The 17,332-nt window shown below is 41.3% G+C and overlaps 1 protein-coding gene across 1 annotated transcript in view; it reads left to right on the top strand.

Moving 5' to 3' along the window:
* The window catches only part of LOC127854624 (uncharacterized), a 43,145-nt gene that overhangs the window by 20,120 nt on the left and 5,693 nt on the right, over positions 1–17,332 (top strand). Inside the window, exons 2-3 of the mRNA XM_052389688.1 lie at positions 6,426–6,583; positions 7,114–9,700. Coding sequence (XP_052245648.1) covers positions 7,243–9,700 — 2,458 coding nt within the window. The 5' untranslated portion in view covers positions 6,426–6,583; positions 7,114–7,242. The remainder of the gene's footprint in view (positions 1–6,425; positions 6,584–7,113; positions 9,701–17,332) is intronic.

Genomic DNA, 17,332 nt, shown 5'->3' with positions numbered 1-17,332 from the left:
CATAATTAACGAATGCCTCAATATTTTCAAAAATTAACACCGGAATAATGTTCACCGACATTTTTTCATACAGATTGGATATAAATATTATAGAGCTTAACAAAAAATACATTAAGCCCTGTTCTCCCGGCACACGTGCTGGACACACAGGTGGTTAGCGTGTGGCTATGCTAATAATTAGTGAAAACATCTTTTTGAATGATAAATAATCATATTAAAACGAAAAATCAAATTTTCTATGTAAAAAAAATCACTACCGTTTTATATATAACAAGGTATCCAACTCGAAATCATCCGAAAACGGGGTGCATCGTTTTGAGCAGCCATTACTAAATTAATTTTGCAGCGATTTTCATGACCCGGTCTTATTCAACGCAGAAATGAATTTCCTTTTAGGAAATGTATATATATTGTTATATTTCTACACATGCTGGGTCAAATTTTAAGAAATAAAGCTATACATAATTCGCTTGACCCAGTTGTTATCGATCAGACCGTATTTATGAATGAAATCTCCAGTTGTAAAGACACAACTCCGCATTGGAGCAATGAAATCACTCTTGTGTTTAAAATGTCAGTTGGTTGAAATGTATGTAAACAAAGGTTTGAAAATGCGCTGGACAGTTAGTTTTGATGCATAATTCTACGGCAAGCACGGTAAGAATGTTTTTTTCATACGTTTTATTGAATTATGGTATCGAGGTTCGTGAACTTTGCAGGGAAAATGCCCATTTCCCCGTGAAGATTTCAGTCATGAATACTGTCTGATCGATCACAGCTGGGTCACGCGAGTTGTGTATCGTGTTATTTTTTAAAAGTTGACCCAGTATTTGTAAAAATATTGCAAGACATATACATTTCCAGAAAGGAAATTTATTTCTGCGTTGAATAAGACCAAGATCGTGAAAATCGCTGCAAAATTGATGAAGTAATGGCTGTTTAAAACGATGCATCCCGTTTTTGGATGATTTTGAGTTGGATACCTTGTTGAATATATATTTAACTTATTTTTTTTTTTTAAAGTTGATTTTTCGTTATAATATGATTACTTATCATTCCAAAATATGTTTTCACTAACTAGTATTATAGCCACACGCTAACCACCTGTAGCTGGACACTTTTAAAAAACACTATACAAATTCAAGTACTTATGCACTTAATTGATTGTAAACAATGACGGTTGAAATCCGTGCGTGGGAATTTTTCTGGTAACCAAGAGCGACGTCAACGTTCATGACAAACCTGTTTATATGACATTTATTTATTGATTTTTTCCAACTTGATTGAAAATTATGTTTTATGATATTTTAATACATGAAGATGAAGTAGTTGTTTTCTCAACGAGGAGTACAATAGTTGTACAGTACTAGACACGAGTACTTGTAACTTTCAGGTTTCTCTGTATACCACAGACATTATATAGTCATAAAATGATAAATATGTGTTTATAGAAATTGTAATTATAGCATGGTAAACAGACTAGAGAAATCTGAAAGTTTCACGCACAGGTCTGTGGCAATGGGGGTTTGGGCTACTTTATAAATATGAGGTCGATATGCAATGCACATCGGTAGATTACGTCTACTGTAATTATTTGGACTAGGGAAGGGCCACAATTCCAACACATCAGCCCCGTTATGTTCTGAATAAAATACATGTATAATTTCTTGAGTGCCAATTGCATCTTACAAATATCAAAAACATTCACGGCAGTCAATTCATTGTGTAAACTTACTGGTCTTCATGGCAATAATGAACGTATTTAGTTTAATGGAGATTATATAACGAAGGGAACTAATTCAGCTTATTCAGTTTACTAGTCAAAATGATTCGGATGTTTTCGCTTTTTTTTCCGAAAAGTAATTTATTCAACATACGGAAAATAAACGCGCGCCACCTGATGTCATAATTTAGTAACTTGCATTCTGCTTACTGCCTGTTGCTAACTGCCGTTGTTAATGACGCTTAGTGGCAAAACCGATTATGACTGGTTTCAGGAATAATGAACACACAAACATTGGATAGTCACCAAGCATGTTGAAACAATCATCAAGTATAACCGATAGAGAACAAGCATGTTGGAACTGTCATGAAGCATGTTAGAATAAACATCACGCATAATGTAAATATTATTCATGAATGATGTAATGTTGCAGCAATCATCAAGTATAAACGAATAGACAACAAGCATGTTGGAATTGTCATAAAGCAAATTAGAATAAGCATCAGTCATAATGTAAATATTCACCACGAATGATGTAACTTTTACCTAAATATCCTTCCATAGACATGTGTTGTTACTAAAATAGACATAGAGATTTGAGCATTGGGAGTGACCTAATCATACTGTGCTTTAGCAGTATTACGGAATACCGTTAGTGCCATCATGGTTACACATTAAAATCCAGAGGGCGAGAACGCGAGAACGCGATAGTACGATGGCGACAATGTGACAATACGATGATGACAGGGTGACAATACGATGGCGACAATGCGATAGTACGATGGCGACAATGCGAGAACGCGATAATACGATGACGACACTCAGACAGTGCGATGACGACAGTGCGACAATACGATGGCGACAGTGAGATAGTACGATGGCGACAATACTACAGTTCGATAGTGCGATAATACGATGACGACAGTGCGAAAATACGATGACGACAATGCGACAATACGATGGCGATAGCCGACAGTGCGATAGTACGATGGTGCCAATGCGATAACGCGATAGTATGATGGCGGCAATTCGAAAATGCGATGGCGACAGTGCGACAATACGATGGCGACAATGCGATAGAACGATGGCGACATTGCGATGATACCACGGCGACAGTACGATATGACTATCGCATTGTCGCCCCGTACTATCGCACTGCCGCCATTGTATTGTCGCACTGTCGCATTGTCGTCATCGTACTAGCGCGTTTTCGCAATCGTACGAACGCATTGTCGCCATCGTATTGCCGCACTGTCGTCATCGTACTTTCGCGTTCTCGCATTCTCGCCCTCTGGATTTTAATGAGTAACCACGGTGGCCCTAACGGTATTTTGTACAGTAAAGTGCGTAAAATCTGGTTTGGAATAACAATTTTTATGCCGAAAACAGATGTTGAAAACCCGACTTTGTTTTATAAGTAGTAGTCTAAATATACAATGAGTTTTCCGAGCATTAAATAAACATATTAAAATAAAATTCATGTTCGTATCAGTTGAAGTTCTTGTTAATAGTAGAAGCAAAGAACACAATAAAACGCTGATTGGGCTTACTAATTTGAGGCAAGAAAAAACACATCGCGCTATTATATATAACATATAACGCGCATCCGCAAAGTTCGAGCGCCCGTCTCGGTGCCGTCGTTTCCGGTGAAAGTTTCGCACAGGAGCTACCGAGTTTGGATATGAGACCACGAATCATGGCTTGACTTTATATATCAGTCAGCGTAGTACTTGACCAGACTGCGCGGTTGGACAAGCTAGGATGGACCAACTTCTGCCGCATATGACATAAGACCCATTTTCGCATGACGCGGGTCATCTGACCTTTATAATGTGTATATAGCTTTGAATGGAATTTGCTCATAGTTTTTGGCATGGACTTATTGTTATGTTAATGTGTTGCACGCTTTCAAAAGCAGAGGGCATATATAAGATCAATTATACTACGGAGTTCATTTTCTGTTGCAAAATGAAATACAATAAAGATTGTTACTCAGCGGTGTGTACAGTATGACAGCGTTGTCTGTCTGCGATGCATTTATACTGGTTCTAAGCTGGCATACTCACCAATTGGACTCAACCATCTGCTCGAACAAGAAATGATAAGTTCTACTAGCTTAAACCTTTAATTGTAACTCATTTTAAAAATATTCATGTTATTTATATTATTCAACTTATTATTCAAAATTATAATTATTATTTCCTTTATTGGTGTTTTTCGCATTAAGAAACTTATTCGGCTTATGAAACTGAAAAATCCCATTGGAAAAAAATCCCATGGGAGAAAAAATCCCATGGGAGAAAAAATCCCATGGGATTTAAAAATCCCATGGGATTTTTTGTTTTTTTTAAACACGAATAAACGCATTAAAATATCGTAGTTGTTCATCATTTCATAAAATATGATGTTTCTGAAAGTTTCATGAATAAATCTCTCAAAATAAGAAAAAAATCCCATGGGATTTTTTTCTCCCATTTTAAAATGGGATTTTTTTATTACTAAATATTTTTATATATAATTGGCATAAAACCAATATACAGTCCTTAAATAACGTTAAAATAATTGCAAACGCAAATAAAACACGTTTTTTAAAATGTTCAAAATCCCATGGGATTTTTCTCCCATTTGAAAATTATGGGAGAAAAAAAATCCCATGGGAGAAAAAATCCCATGGGGAAATCGAAAATCCCATGGGAAATGCAAAAATCCCATGGGAACCCCAACTTTGCTTATAAATTTCATAGTGAAGAAAACGCGTTTTTTGAGTGAAAATAACCAATTATTAATCAACAATAAGACTTTTATCGCATACTATGTCTCAAAGTAGCAAATCTTTAAGAAAAAGGGTACTTAAGTTTGCGAAATTTCGGTTTCGCAAAGTTTTTCCGGTGGCCGTTTTAATTGATATTTGAAATCTTAATAGCTGATTTACATCATTGCAAAACTATCACAAAGACCAATATGAAAGAAAAGAAATATTTTATGATCCGTGATAAGATACCATTAAGAATGTTTAGAAATTTTCAGCTGTGTCATAGGAACCCGTGTATATTATGCATAAGATGGCAGTATCTCAATGTTTTAGCCACTAATAACAGTATTTTAAACTGTACATCACTATAATTATACGGGGACTGCTAGTGTTAATACGATTGTTGCGATATAACAATTTAGTATGCTCCCCATATTAATAGTTACAGGGTTAGTTACTGACAGAAAGAGTTGAAATGTGCATACTGCACCCAGTTTGTGCAACAGAAGTAAAGCAGAAATGATTTTGAGGTATAAATGTTAATAACTTATTTCACCCTATTTAAAAACTGAAATTTAAGCACCAGACTTTGATCAGAAATTCAGTAATTGTTTGCTGTTATGTACAGGTACCTTTTTGAATTCCATTTGAATAAATATGAAAGTAACCTTAGTAGATTTTATATTATTATATATGTCAATCCCCTTAATTACCCAACTGAGTAAAAAACCGGGGGTGAAAAACCCAATTAAGCTCAGAAGTAGGGGGTGAAAATGTTTGCTAAAACTCTATTGAATTTACAAAAACCCTATTGTTGTCAAAAACAGGGGGTGATTACCCAATATACCCCAAAAGTTATCTATAGCGCTGGTTACTGACCCAATATGGTTTTTCACAGAACCGTATATCCCGTATTGGGTCAGTAACTAACCCTGCAACAATTATATTATTATTATATAAGGACAAACAATTTTTTTTTATAACTAAAATTATGGAAAAAATTTAATTCAAGAACATTATATAACAATAACAAATTTTCAGGAAAAATCCTGAAAAAGGAATGTAAAATACTTATTTTCGTTACTATTAGTGATCACAATGTCAAATATTTGTATATTTATCGATGTTATACCCAGTGTCACTCAATCTTGTTGAATAGTGTAAACTATTATTATGAATTTCTTACCCCAAATGGCCAAATGTCTTCATGTATAACTCGCTGTTTTCCTCCCAAATTGTTGTCCAGTCTAGCCTGATCACATAATAATTATTGCTGACCAGTTAAATTTAATGAATATTCAATAGAATTACATAAACAGGCTAGAATCAATTTTGAGAATTTATTTCCTTAGTTTACAACTTCCTGTTGGCAGGCAGACTTTTGTCTGTAAAAGGATAACGTTTTCCGCCAGTTATTTATAAATGTACCTAGGCATATCAATTAAGAGTGCTACTTTACACCTTTTTGGTAAATGTGACCAGTTTTAAAAACTGTCTTAATCCACAGATTTCTCAATTTAAAGGTTAACTCGTGCTGTTGTGAAAGTATATTTTAAGCCATCTGTTATTGATGTTGTCAGGTTACATTAAGCTAAGCTGCAGGCTACGTAGCGTTATTCTATTGTTTTTAAAAGTATTTAAAGCAAATTGTACCCGATTGGAATACAATATATGGAGTCAGCATGTGACGTCAAACAGCCAATGAGAGAAGAGCATTTTGTACATGGTGTGATAAGGGTGAGCATATAGTCGCCGCTTTGTCTGTCCGTGTGTGTCCGTCCGGATTTTTGTCCGGGCTATTTCTCGGCAACTAATGACCGGAATTCATTGAAACTTTATGGGAAGCTTCTCTTCACTACAAATACGTGATAAGGGCTGTTACGGCAATTTGCATAGAGATCGCATTTTATTGATATTTGAAATCTTTATTACACGCATAGTTTTGCGCAGATAGTCGACACAACAGCACTTTCCGGGGCGCCTCGGAGCTGGAAGTGCTGCAGATGGTGTTGGAGGGCCCCTGGAGCGTAAAGGACGCCGACTTCGACGGGTTCTCCAAGGAAGCTGTAGACTTCATTCATCCGCAGACTGCAAGTGAAGAAACCAGCGTAAGTTCATCGTGACAGAATATTACGTGATGTCCGCGACAAACGTTAATACGATTATTGCGATATAACAATTTATTAAATCAATGTGTCACGTGAACATTCTTAGCACCGCATTTCGACTACATGTAAAAGTGTCATGATCTCTTTTAAAAGTGCTCAATTATTTTAGGATATCCATGAGCATTAAAAAAAGTTCATTACCATTACGCTTTATATCATCACTGGAAAGGGATAACTTTTACACATGTTTTATTCTAGTAAATGATTATGAACATATGCATTATCTACCTTTGCATTAATGACGTGACGCTTTTTTACATAAAAATACATTGTATTATAAATAGAGCTGCATCCTGTAAAAACTGGGCTTAATGCTGTTCGTTAAGTGGTTGTAGTCGGTATAGTCTTGTGGATGTACTCGGTAGTCCTGTGGCTGTATGTGGATGATGATGATTTTAATGCTGCTGATGATGATGATTTTGCTGCTGCTGATGAAAATGATGCGTATGATGATGATTTGCTATTTTCAGAAATTCCTGTCCAAAACCAGAACCAGCAGTTGACAGCAACCACTCATAGGTAGACCGAGTTTGAGCTTGATGCAGACGAGAATGGATGACAAACACAATAAAAGATAAGTAATACGTGCATACTAACATATGGAATTTGGGGTTGTAGTCTGCACTGTTGTGGCTGTAATCGGTAGTTTTGTGGCTGAAGTTGGTAGTCTTGTGGCTCTAGTCTGCAGTCTTAGGGCTGTAGTCTGCGCTGTAATGGCTGTGGGCTGCGTTCTAGTGACTGTTGTCGGCAGTCTTGTGGCTAAAGTCGGTAGTCTTGTGGTTCTAGTGTGCAGTCTTAGGGCTGTAGTCTGCGCTGTAATGGCTGTGGGCTGCGTTCTAGTGACTGTAGTCGGTAGTCTTATGGCTAAAGTCGGTAGTCTTGTGGTGATAGTGTGCAGTTTTAGGGCAGTAGTCTGCGCTGTAATGGCAGTGGGCTGCGTTCTAGTGACTGTAGTCGGTAGTCTTGTGGCTAAAGTCGGTAGTCTTGTGGTTCTAGTGTGTAGTCTTAGGGCCGTAGTCTGCACTGTAATGGCAGTGGGCTACGTTCTAGTGACTGTAGTCGGTAGTCTTGTGGCTAAAGTCGGTAGTCTTGTGGTTCTGGTGTGCAGTCTTAGGGCAGTAGTCTGCGCTGTAATGGCAGTGGGCTGCGTTCGAGTGACTGTAGTCGGTAGTCTTGTGGCTAAAGTCGGTAGTCTTGTGGTTCTTGTGTGCAGTCTTAGGGCAGTAGTCTGCGCTGTTATGGCAGTGGGCTGCGTTCTAGTGACTGTAGTCGGTAGTCTTGTGGCTAAAGTCGGTAGTCTTGTGGTTCTAGTGTGCAGTCTTAGGGTAGTAGTCTGCGCTGTAATGGCAGTGGGCTGCGTTCTAGTGACTGTAGTCGGTAGTCTTGTGGCTAAAGTCGGTAGTCTTGTGGTTCTAGTGTGCAGTCTTAGGGCAGTAGTCTGCGCTGTAATGGCAGTGGGCTGCATTCTAGTGACTGTAGTCGGTAGTCTTGTGGCTAAAGTCGGTAGTCTTGTGGTTCTAGTGTGCAGTCTTAGGGCAGTTGTCTGCGCTGTAATGGCAGTGGGCTGCGTTCTAGTGACTGTAGTCGGTAGTCTTGTGGCTAAAGTCGGTAGTCTTGTGGTTCTAGTGTGCAGTCTTAGGGCAGTAGTCTGCGCTGTAATGGCAGTGGGCTGCGTTCTAGTGACTGTAGTCGGTAGTCTTGTGGCTAAAGTCGGTAGTCTTGTGGTTCTAGTGTGCAGTCTTAGGGCAGTAGTCTGCGCTGTAATGGCAGTGGGCTGCGTTCTAGTAATTGTAGTCGGTAGTCTTGTGGCTAAAGTCGGTAGTCTAGTGGTTCTAGTGTGCAGTCTTAGGGCAGTAGTCTGCGCTGTAATGGCAGTGGGCTGCGTTCTAGTGACTGTAGTCGGTAGTCTTGTGGCTCAAGTCGGTAGTCTTGTGGTTCTAGTGTGCAGTCTTAGGGCAGTAGTCTGCGCTGAAATGGCAGTGCGGTGCGTTCTAGTGACTGTAGTCGGTAGTCTTGTGGCTAAAGTCGGTAGTCTTGTGGTTCTAGTGTGCAGTCTTAGGGCAGTAGTCTGCGCTGTAATGGCAGTGGGCTACGTTCAAGTTCTTGTAGTCGGTAGTCTTGTGGCTAAAGTCGGTAGTTTTGTGGTTCTAGTGTGCAGTCTTAGGGCAGTAGTCTGCGCTGTAATGGCAGTGGGCTGTGTTCTAGTGACTGTAGTCTGTAGTCTTGTGGCTAAAGTCGGTAGTCTTGTGGTTCTAGTGTGCAGTCTTAGGGCAGTAGTCTGCGCTGTAATGACAGTGGGCTGCGTTCTAGTGACTGTAGTCGGTCGTCTTGTGGCTAAAGTCGGTAGTCTTGTGGTTCTAGTGTGCAGTCTTAGGGCAGTAGTCTGCGCTGTTATGGCAGTGGTCTGCGTTCTAGTGACTGTAGTCGGTAGTCTTGTGGCTAAAGTCGGTAGTCTTGTGGTTCTAGTGTGCAGTCTTAGGGCAGTAGTCTACGCTGTAATGGCAGTGGGCTGCGTTCTAGTGACTGTAGTCGGTAGTCTTGTGGCTAAAGTCGGTAGTCTTGTGGTTCTGGTATGCAGTCTTAGGGCAGTAGTCTGCGCTGTAATGGCAGTGGGCTGTGTTCTAGTGACTGAAGTCGGTAGTCTTGTGTCTAAAGTCGGTAGTCTTGTGGTTCTAGTGTGCAGTCTTAGGGCAGTAGTCTGCGCTGTAATGGCAGTGGGCTGCGTTCTAGTGACTGTAGTCTGTTGTCTTGTGGCTAAAGTCGGTAGTCTTGTGGTTCTAGTGTGCAGTCTTAGGGCAGTAGTCTGCGCTGAAATGGCAGTGGGCTGCGTTCTAGTGACTGTAGTCGGTAGTCTTGTGGCTAAAGTCGGTAGTCTAGTGGTTCTAGTGTGCAGTCTTAGGGCAGTAGTCTGCGCTGTTATGGCAGTGGGCTGCGTTCTAGTGACTGTAGTCGGTAGTCTTGTGGCTAAAGTCGGTAGTCTTGTGGTTCTAGTGTGCAGTCTTAGGGCAGTAGTCTGCGCTGTAATGGCAGTGCGCTGCGTTCTAGTGCTTGTAGTCGGTAGTCTTGTGGCTAAAGTCGGTAGTTTTGTGGTTCTAGTGTGCAGTCTAAGGGCAGTAGTCTGCGCTGTAATGGCAGTGGGCTGTGTTCTAGTGACTGTAGTCTGTAGTCTTGTGGCTAAAGTCGGTAGTCTTGTGGTTCTAGTGTGCAGTCTTAGGGCAGTAGTCTGCGCTGTAATGACAGTGGGCTGCGTTCTAGTGACTGTATTCGGTAGTCTTGTGGCTAAAGTCGGTAGTCTTGTGGTTCTAGTGTGCAGTCTTAGGGCAGTAGTCTGCGCTGTAATGGCAGTGGGCTGCGTTCTAGTGATTGTAGTCGGTAGTCTTGTGGCTAAAGGCGGTAGTCTTGTGGTTCTAGTGTGCAGTCATAGGGCAGTAGTCTGCGCTGTAATGGCAGTTGGCTGCGTTCTAGTGACTGTAGTCGGTAGTCTTGTGGCTAAAGTCGGTAGTCTTGTGGTTCTAGTGTGCAGTCTTAGGGCAGTAGTCTGCGCTATAATGGCAGTGGACTGCGTTCTAGTGACTGTAGTCGGTAGTCTTGTGGCTAAAGTCGGTAATCTTGTGGTTCTAGTGTGCAGTCTTAGGGCAGTAGTCTGCGCTATAATGGCAGTGGGCTGCGTTCTAGTGACTTAGTCGGTAGTCTTGTGTCTAAAGTCGGTAGTCTTGTGGTTCTTGTGTGCAGTCTTAGGGCAGTAGTCTGCGCTGTAATGGCAGTGGGCTGCGTTCTAGTGACTGTAGTCGGTAGTCTTGTGGCTAAAGTCGGTAGTCTTGTGGTTCTAGTGTGCAGTCTTAGGGCAGTAGTCTGCGCTGTAATGGCAGTGGGCTGCGTTCTAGTGATTGTAGTCGGTAGTCTTGTGGCTAAAGGCGGTAGTCTTGTGGTTCTAGTGTGCAGTCTTAGGGCAGTAGTCTGCGCTGTAATGGCAGTTGGCTGCGTTCTAGTGACTGTAGTCGGTAGTCTTGTGGCTAAAGTCGGTAGTCTTGTGGTTCTAGTGTGCAGTCTTAGGGCAGTAGTCTGCGCTATAATGGCAATGGACTGCGTTCTAGTGACTGTAGTCGGTAGTCTTGTGGCTAAAGTCGGTAGTCTTGTGGTTCTAGTGTGCAGTCTTAGGGCAGTAGTCTGCGCTATAATGGCAGTGGGCTGCGTTCTAGTGACTGAAGTCGGTAGTCTTGTGGCTAAAGTCGGTAGTCTTGTGGTTCTAGTGTGCAGTCTTAGGGCAGTAGTCTGCGCTGTAATGGCAGTTGGCTGCGTTCTAGTGACTGTAGTCGGTAGTCTTGTGGCTAAAGTCGGTTGTCTTGTAGTTCTAGTGTGCAGTTTTAATGTCATAAATACTGACCTGTTATCGTATGCGTATACTTTCCAAGGGGAAATAACTCATCCGGAATTTTAACTGGGAATCCGCCACCTCAATACCGTAATACAGGCCAGGTTAAACATAATGCAATGCAACCTAGCCAAAAATCGGTAACCAACCCTCAATATTCTTTACGGATCAACCAGGTGTATACGTGTCTTTTACGGCTCTGAATTAAAATATTGTTTTTCACTTGGTTGATTGGGGTTTTGAATAGATAAATTGTGTTATTTATCTTTTTATTTCTCATTCGGATTAATTTGTGTGGATTTAATGGATTTTGTTTCATTTGTAAAAGGTAAGCCAGCTTGTTTTTATCGAACAATGGTTTATTTCTACCATGCTGGGTGTTTTCAGGCGCGAACGACCGCGTGCAAAACGTGCTCTTCTAATACATTGCTAGAACGTGCAAAGCATGTGCTTCTAATGTGTTACGAGATCGTGCAAAGCGTGTTCTTCTATTGACAGATTGTTTATCATTTGCCATTGTGTGCAATAATGATTTTAACGTTCCGTATGACAATCTAATTGATCGTCATTTTATTTTTCATCTGTTTTGAATTAAACTTTTGTTTAATTTATGATCTACGGCAGTATTATTATAATTTTCATTATGGTCAAATAATGATTTTATGTGCCGTATGATAATCTGGTCTGTGACCAGTTTATGGTTGAATATGCTTTGCTCTTGTTTTTCATATATTCGACTACATGATGGTCGCAGAAACAAGAGTGGATAAATACCCGGTGACTTCGCAGATCATGGATGATAGTTGCAGTATCAGTCACCGGGTATCGGGCACGATCGCGACCGTACTATGCTAAGTCTCTTAGACAGTCGGTCAACATCAGACCATATGGCGACACCCGTCAGCCGGTCTTTGCCCGATGGCATTGGTCAAGGACATCGACCAATGCCGGACCATTTGGCATCCGCCATACGGTCATTATCCGGTGACAACACTGGTCATGATATGACCGGTACGTCACCGGGGACGTTGATCACGGACCATTGATCGACGTCTGACCGGCCGGTCCGGTCACCGGTCATGTCACCGGTCCGGTCCGGTCATTGATCACCGGTCCGGTCACCGGTCCGGTCCGGTCACCGGTCCGGTCCGGTCACCGGTCATGTCACCGGTCCGGTCATTGATCACCGGTCCGGTCCGGTCACCGGTCCGGTCCGGTCACCGGTCCGGTCATTGATCACCGGTCCGGTCCGGTCACCGGTCCGGTCACCGGTCATGTCACCGGTCCGGTCACCGGTCATGTCACCGGTCCGGTCCGGTCACCGGTCATGTCACCGGTCCGGTCACCTGTCCGGTCCGGTCACCGGTCCGGTCATTGATCACCGGTCCGGTCCGGTCACCGGTCCGGTCCGGTCACCGGTCATGTCACCGGTCCGGTCACCGGTCATGTCACCGGTCCGGTCCGGTCACCGGTCATGTCACCGGTCCGGTCATGTCACCGGTCCGGTCATGTCAACGGTCCGGTCCGGTCATTGATCACCGCTCCGGTCACCGGTCAACAGTCATCAGTTAGGCCTGCCACCGATAACACCAGTCACCGGTCAAGAAGAAGAACTCGGTCTTCTTCATTGAATTATTCTCCTATTCTTCGTTGAATACATCGTCTTCATCAAGGATTAGACATCGGACACGCTCTTCTTCGTCGAGCAGTTCTCATCGTCGCGGCTCTCGTAAGCGATCACGTCGTCACTCACGGAGACGTTATTCTAGAAGATCTCGGTCTCATCGCAGCCGATCCACATCTCGGCCGATCCAGATCTCGACATCGCAGAAAACGAGGACGTCGTCAACCTTCACGTAGACATCAGCGGACTGCATTGAGCACCCCTGGATAGTTATCGAACATACCTCTCCTTCATTGAGCAGTTCTCGGCGTTGATACGCTCGTAAGCGATCATGTCAATGCTCACGGAGACAATATTGTAGAAGACAATATTTCCAGCGTAGCCGAACAATATTTCGGCATCGAAGTTATATGGATGTCGCCACTTCTCACGTAGGCGTTAATGAACCTACTGGTCATATCGACGTTCTCCATTTTATTCCTTTAGGAATATCATGTCTCCATTCCACGTGTGATGGTTCTTCTTATGGCATCCACACATGTTGCAGTCACCGAGCCGTAGTTGTATACGAACACTAGTTCGTTTAACATTCAGGCTTCGGGATAAGCTGTTCTTTTCTCCACTACGACTACAAGGACACTTATGCCTATTAATACTGATAATCTACCGTTGTTTTCCGGTTAACATTATCAGATGACTTCGTGGATGGTCATTCTTCTGCACCAGATATTTCCATTCTGACGCAGTTATATTATACCGGTCCCGATCACCGGACATCGGTCACCATTCATCGGTCATATCACCGATCACTGATCACCGGTCAGAATAAGTGATGTCTCATCGCCATCGGATTGGATTTTTTTGGCATGATCTTCTTTTCCGAGCAGTGCTTGACATTGATAACAGACCATATGGATTCCACCATTTTTCGGTCTTTAACTGGTAACGTCACCGGTCATATTATGACTGGTCCGTTCACCGGGCTACAGTTACCGGTCATTGACCGGTCCGGTTCGGTCACCACTTACCAATTACCGGTATTCCGCTGTGTTTTCATCGGTCAATTTTTAGTATCACGGGTATCGTCTACATTACATAGTTGTATACCCCTGGCTATGATTGTATTGAATACTATATTTTATGGATTCAACAATCTACATGACTTTTTGTGTTTTTCAATACTGATGTTCTACTGGCGACGGTTATCAAATTATGCTATATCTGTTATTTGTACTTCTATCTCAACCGGCTACATGCAGACTGCTGGTCTTGCAGATAGATCGGCTGAAGTGGGCTCGGAGACTAGCATTGAGGTCGAACATTACTAGTTGACCTCTATTAATTTATGTTCGAGACCCGAAGGATTAATTGTTTTAACCGCCTTTACCTGTCGGCTACAGACTTTGCAGTCAGTGTCACGGAACAGTTGGGACACATTAATGACGCTAGCAGGATTAGCAAGACGACATTTGTATCGACTTCTGCTTTTCTATTGCTCCTACGGCAGTGCATATTTTCAAGCTACTGGAATCAACAAGAGTTCTGATACATAGGATTGCCTATCAGATTGACCGCATAGCGGCTACAGTCTTGTAGATGGCTTAGGACCTATTGAACTCAGATCTTAGATCCTAGGATCTGGAGGGACCTCATCTTAAAGTTATTCTTCTATTACACTTCTGGCCATAACAGGCCGTCTTCCTATAACTGGTCGTATTCCTTTCGGAATTCGTCTCGGTTAGAAGTCTTGAAGTAAATGGATTAATCAAGTCAGAATTTAAGACTTCCATGCATTCTACCGGCAAGCGTGGACCCGCTTAAGGTTACCCCTAGGGTTTTCACCTTTTTCTGCCATCACACCTCCGATTCCGGAGGTACCACTATCAATCATATTTCCGTACTTCGCAAATCGATGACTTCGCGATCTGTATTATCCAGGATTTTAAAGGCGCCTGTTATTGGTTCAAGAAGAGGCTATATTCTGTAGATAGGTCATAAACTTATAAAGTGTTAAACACTGTCCTATTCTACCAATTTTCAAGTGTGTTTGGAGTGGGAAAGTTCGGCTTGCCGTGGTTTCTTTGCCCACCCATCCTTGACAAATGGTTCCGGTCACCGGTCGGTATTTACCGGTCCGGTCACCGGTCCTTCTGCTGAGACGTCTTTTCTTACGTCCGTTTCAGCTTTATTTTTAAGATAATTATATTAATCTCGGGATTATTTAATGACACAGATTTCCATCTTTTTGTAATTATTTACCACTATTCAGTGGTGTCTAGACTAGAAGATTATCTTGGCAAGAATATAGTTTATTCTACCACAACCTTCCTTACATCTTATACAGATGTGAGCAGATAAGGTTATGGACGATCACATAGAACAACGTATCTTGATTTTCTTAATTATGTGGTATCCTAACGAATATCACCTGCACATCTACATCTTGAAAAGCGAAAATTCTTTTTAGCTGTTTTTCATTTACAACACATTTTCACGATTCCTTTGTGATGGTTTCAACTATCACACATCGGTCGTGGTTTACTTACAGACACGGAGGTGATCATATTATCACTCCTTGTAACTGGAAATCAGGAACTTATTCGTTCTTTGCAAGAACAACAAATTTTCTCTATCGTCTTTCTCATACCAGTTCGTCTCAACGCCCTGTTGGACGTTTTTGTCCTGCAGTTCTTTCTTTCGAATTATTTTTCCGTTGGGTTCAATAATGTAATTGCGCATGCGCGGCAGTGAAGTTGCAGACGAGTTGCATGGTGTACATAGTATATCAAAGAATGTTGTTTATCATCAAACGCTAGTTATTAGCGTTATGCGATCGTATATCGCAGTGTATACCGGTATGCTGAACAACGTCAACAATGCAGTTCACAGAAATCGATCCAGCAGTGTGTGCGATTGTTATACATTCGTCCATTGACATAAACTGGAATATCTTGCCTTCTTGGTGAGTTTTTGCAATAACTGAGTTTTTGCCATGATTTCATGAAATATACTTAATGAACCATGGGATTATGGTTCTACGACCTTTTAAGTCTCCTGTACAATTATTTTCAGGAAACTTCTTCACAGGTCAAATATCATATCTCACTGAGACATATTTTTACTGATCCAAACATGTGCCACTTCATGTCTGGCCATTAATAACTTTTAGTTATCTCTACAGAAGAACGTTTTTCTGTTAGAGTTTCAATCCTTGTTACTTGTGCAAGGATAATTCCATCAGAACTGTATAAAGGTTCTATGGAAATTCATTTTTTTTACTGGGTAATTGAGAGCATAGTTATTACCTTAATCACTCTGCTAGATACATAGAGGTTTTTCTCATCTTTTTCTTGATGATAAGAAATTTGTTCTTTTCTTCATCAAAGGATAGAGATTATGCTTTCGTATACCTTGTTTTGTGTAAGTCATAGCAACTCTGTGCTGTCTTACCTATTTTGGAACTGATCCAAACTATGGAACGTCAACACTATGTTTTTCGTTCCTTTACCTTCTTAAGCGGTTTTGACTTGTGTAACATGTTGGGATGCTTAATGAGCTCCCTATGAACCTTTTTCATCAGGCTTATTAACAGTTCCAATATAATTTTAAGACGGTTTTCCTTCTTATTATGGCTTTTACCATACGGAGAAGTGAAATTCATGCTTTTTCTGTTGAATACGACCAATTCCAGTTGGATCTATTGTCGTTTTCACTTTGTTGTGTCAGCCAGGATTCCTTGCTTAATATCAAGTCCTCTTTATGGCTTCTACCTTCAAGTTTCCAAGTTTTCTTAAACTGGTAGTCATGAAGATGAGGATAAACTTCTTTGGGCAATCAGGGCTTTGAAGTTCTATCTCAGCAGTGTTAGTCAGAAGTCCATTCGAGGTTCTCAAAGACACTCTTCATTTCCCCAAAAAAGGGGGGGGGAGATGTGTCTGCGGCTTCTATTTCTCGGGGTTAGACCTCGACTAAGGAAAGTTAATCTTATCCTATCTAAGGATTCATTCCTTTTTAGGATCTGACCGCATGAATTAAGAGCTCTGTCTGTTTTGTGGGCATATATTAATCACACCCCACCTTTTGACGTGCTCTAAGCTGTTTACTGGAGGAATCCGACCACCTTGTCATCTTTTTATCTTCGTTTTCTGAAGTGCCAACAATACAATTTGTATACGTTTGGGCTTGTTGTGGTTTCACTAACGGTAGTGTATTCTTTACGACATAGACATATTACTCTGTCCGAGAAGTCATAATTAATACCGTTTTAACGAAGATTACTTGATATCATTAGCTGATAACCCTGTTTATGGGTTCTACTGTGTTGGGAAAATATATACGAACCTTCCCACCGCAGCTGCAAAATAAGCATACGATAACAGGTCAGTATTTATGACATTAAAACAAATTTTTAAAATAAAATTCATTTTAATTATTAAATACTTACCTGTTATCGGTAAGTCCCACCTCCCACCCCGCTATTCGATTAATATTTTTGTATATATATTGAAAGAATATTGAGGGTTGGTTACCGATTTTTGGCTAGGTTGCATTGCACTATGTTTAACCTGGCCTGTATTACGGTATTGAGGTGGCGGATTCCCAGTTAAAATTCCGGATGAGTTATTTCCCCTTGGAAAGTATAAGCATACGATAACAGGTAAGTATTTAATAATTAAAATGAATTTTATTTTAA

This window comes from Dreissena polymorpha, chromosome 13 (genome assembly GCF_020536995.1).
Source record: "Dreissena polymorpha isolate Duluth1 chromosome 13, UMN_Dpol_1.0, whole genome shotgun sequence".
Taxonomy (NCBI): domain Eukaryota; kingdom Metazoa; phylum Mollusca; class Bivalvia; order Myida; family Dreissenidae; genus Dreissena; species Dreissena polymorpha.
This window is presented reverse-complemented; position numbering and strand designations above follow the sequence as displayed.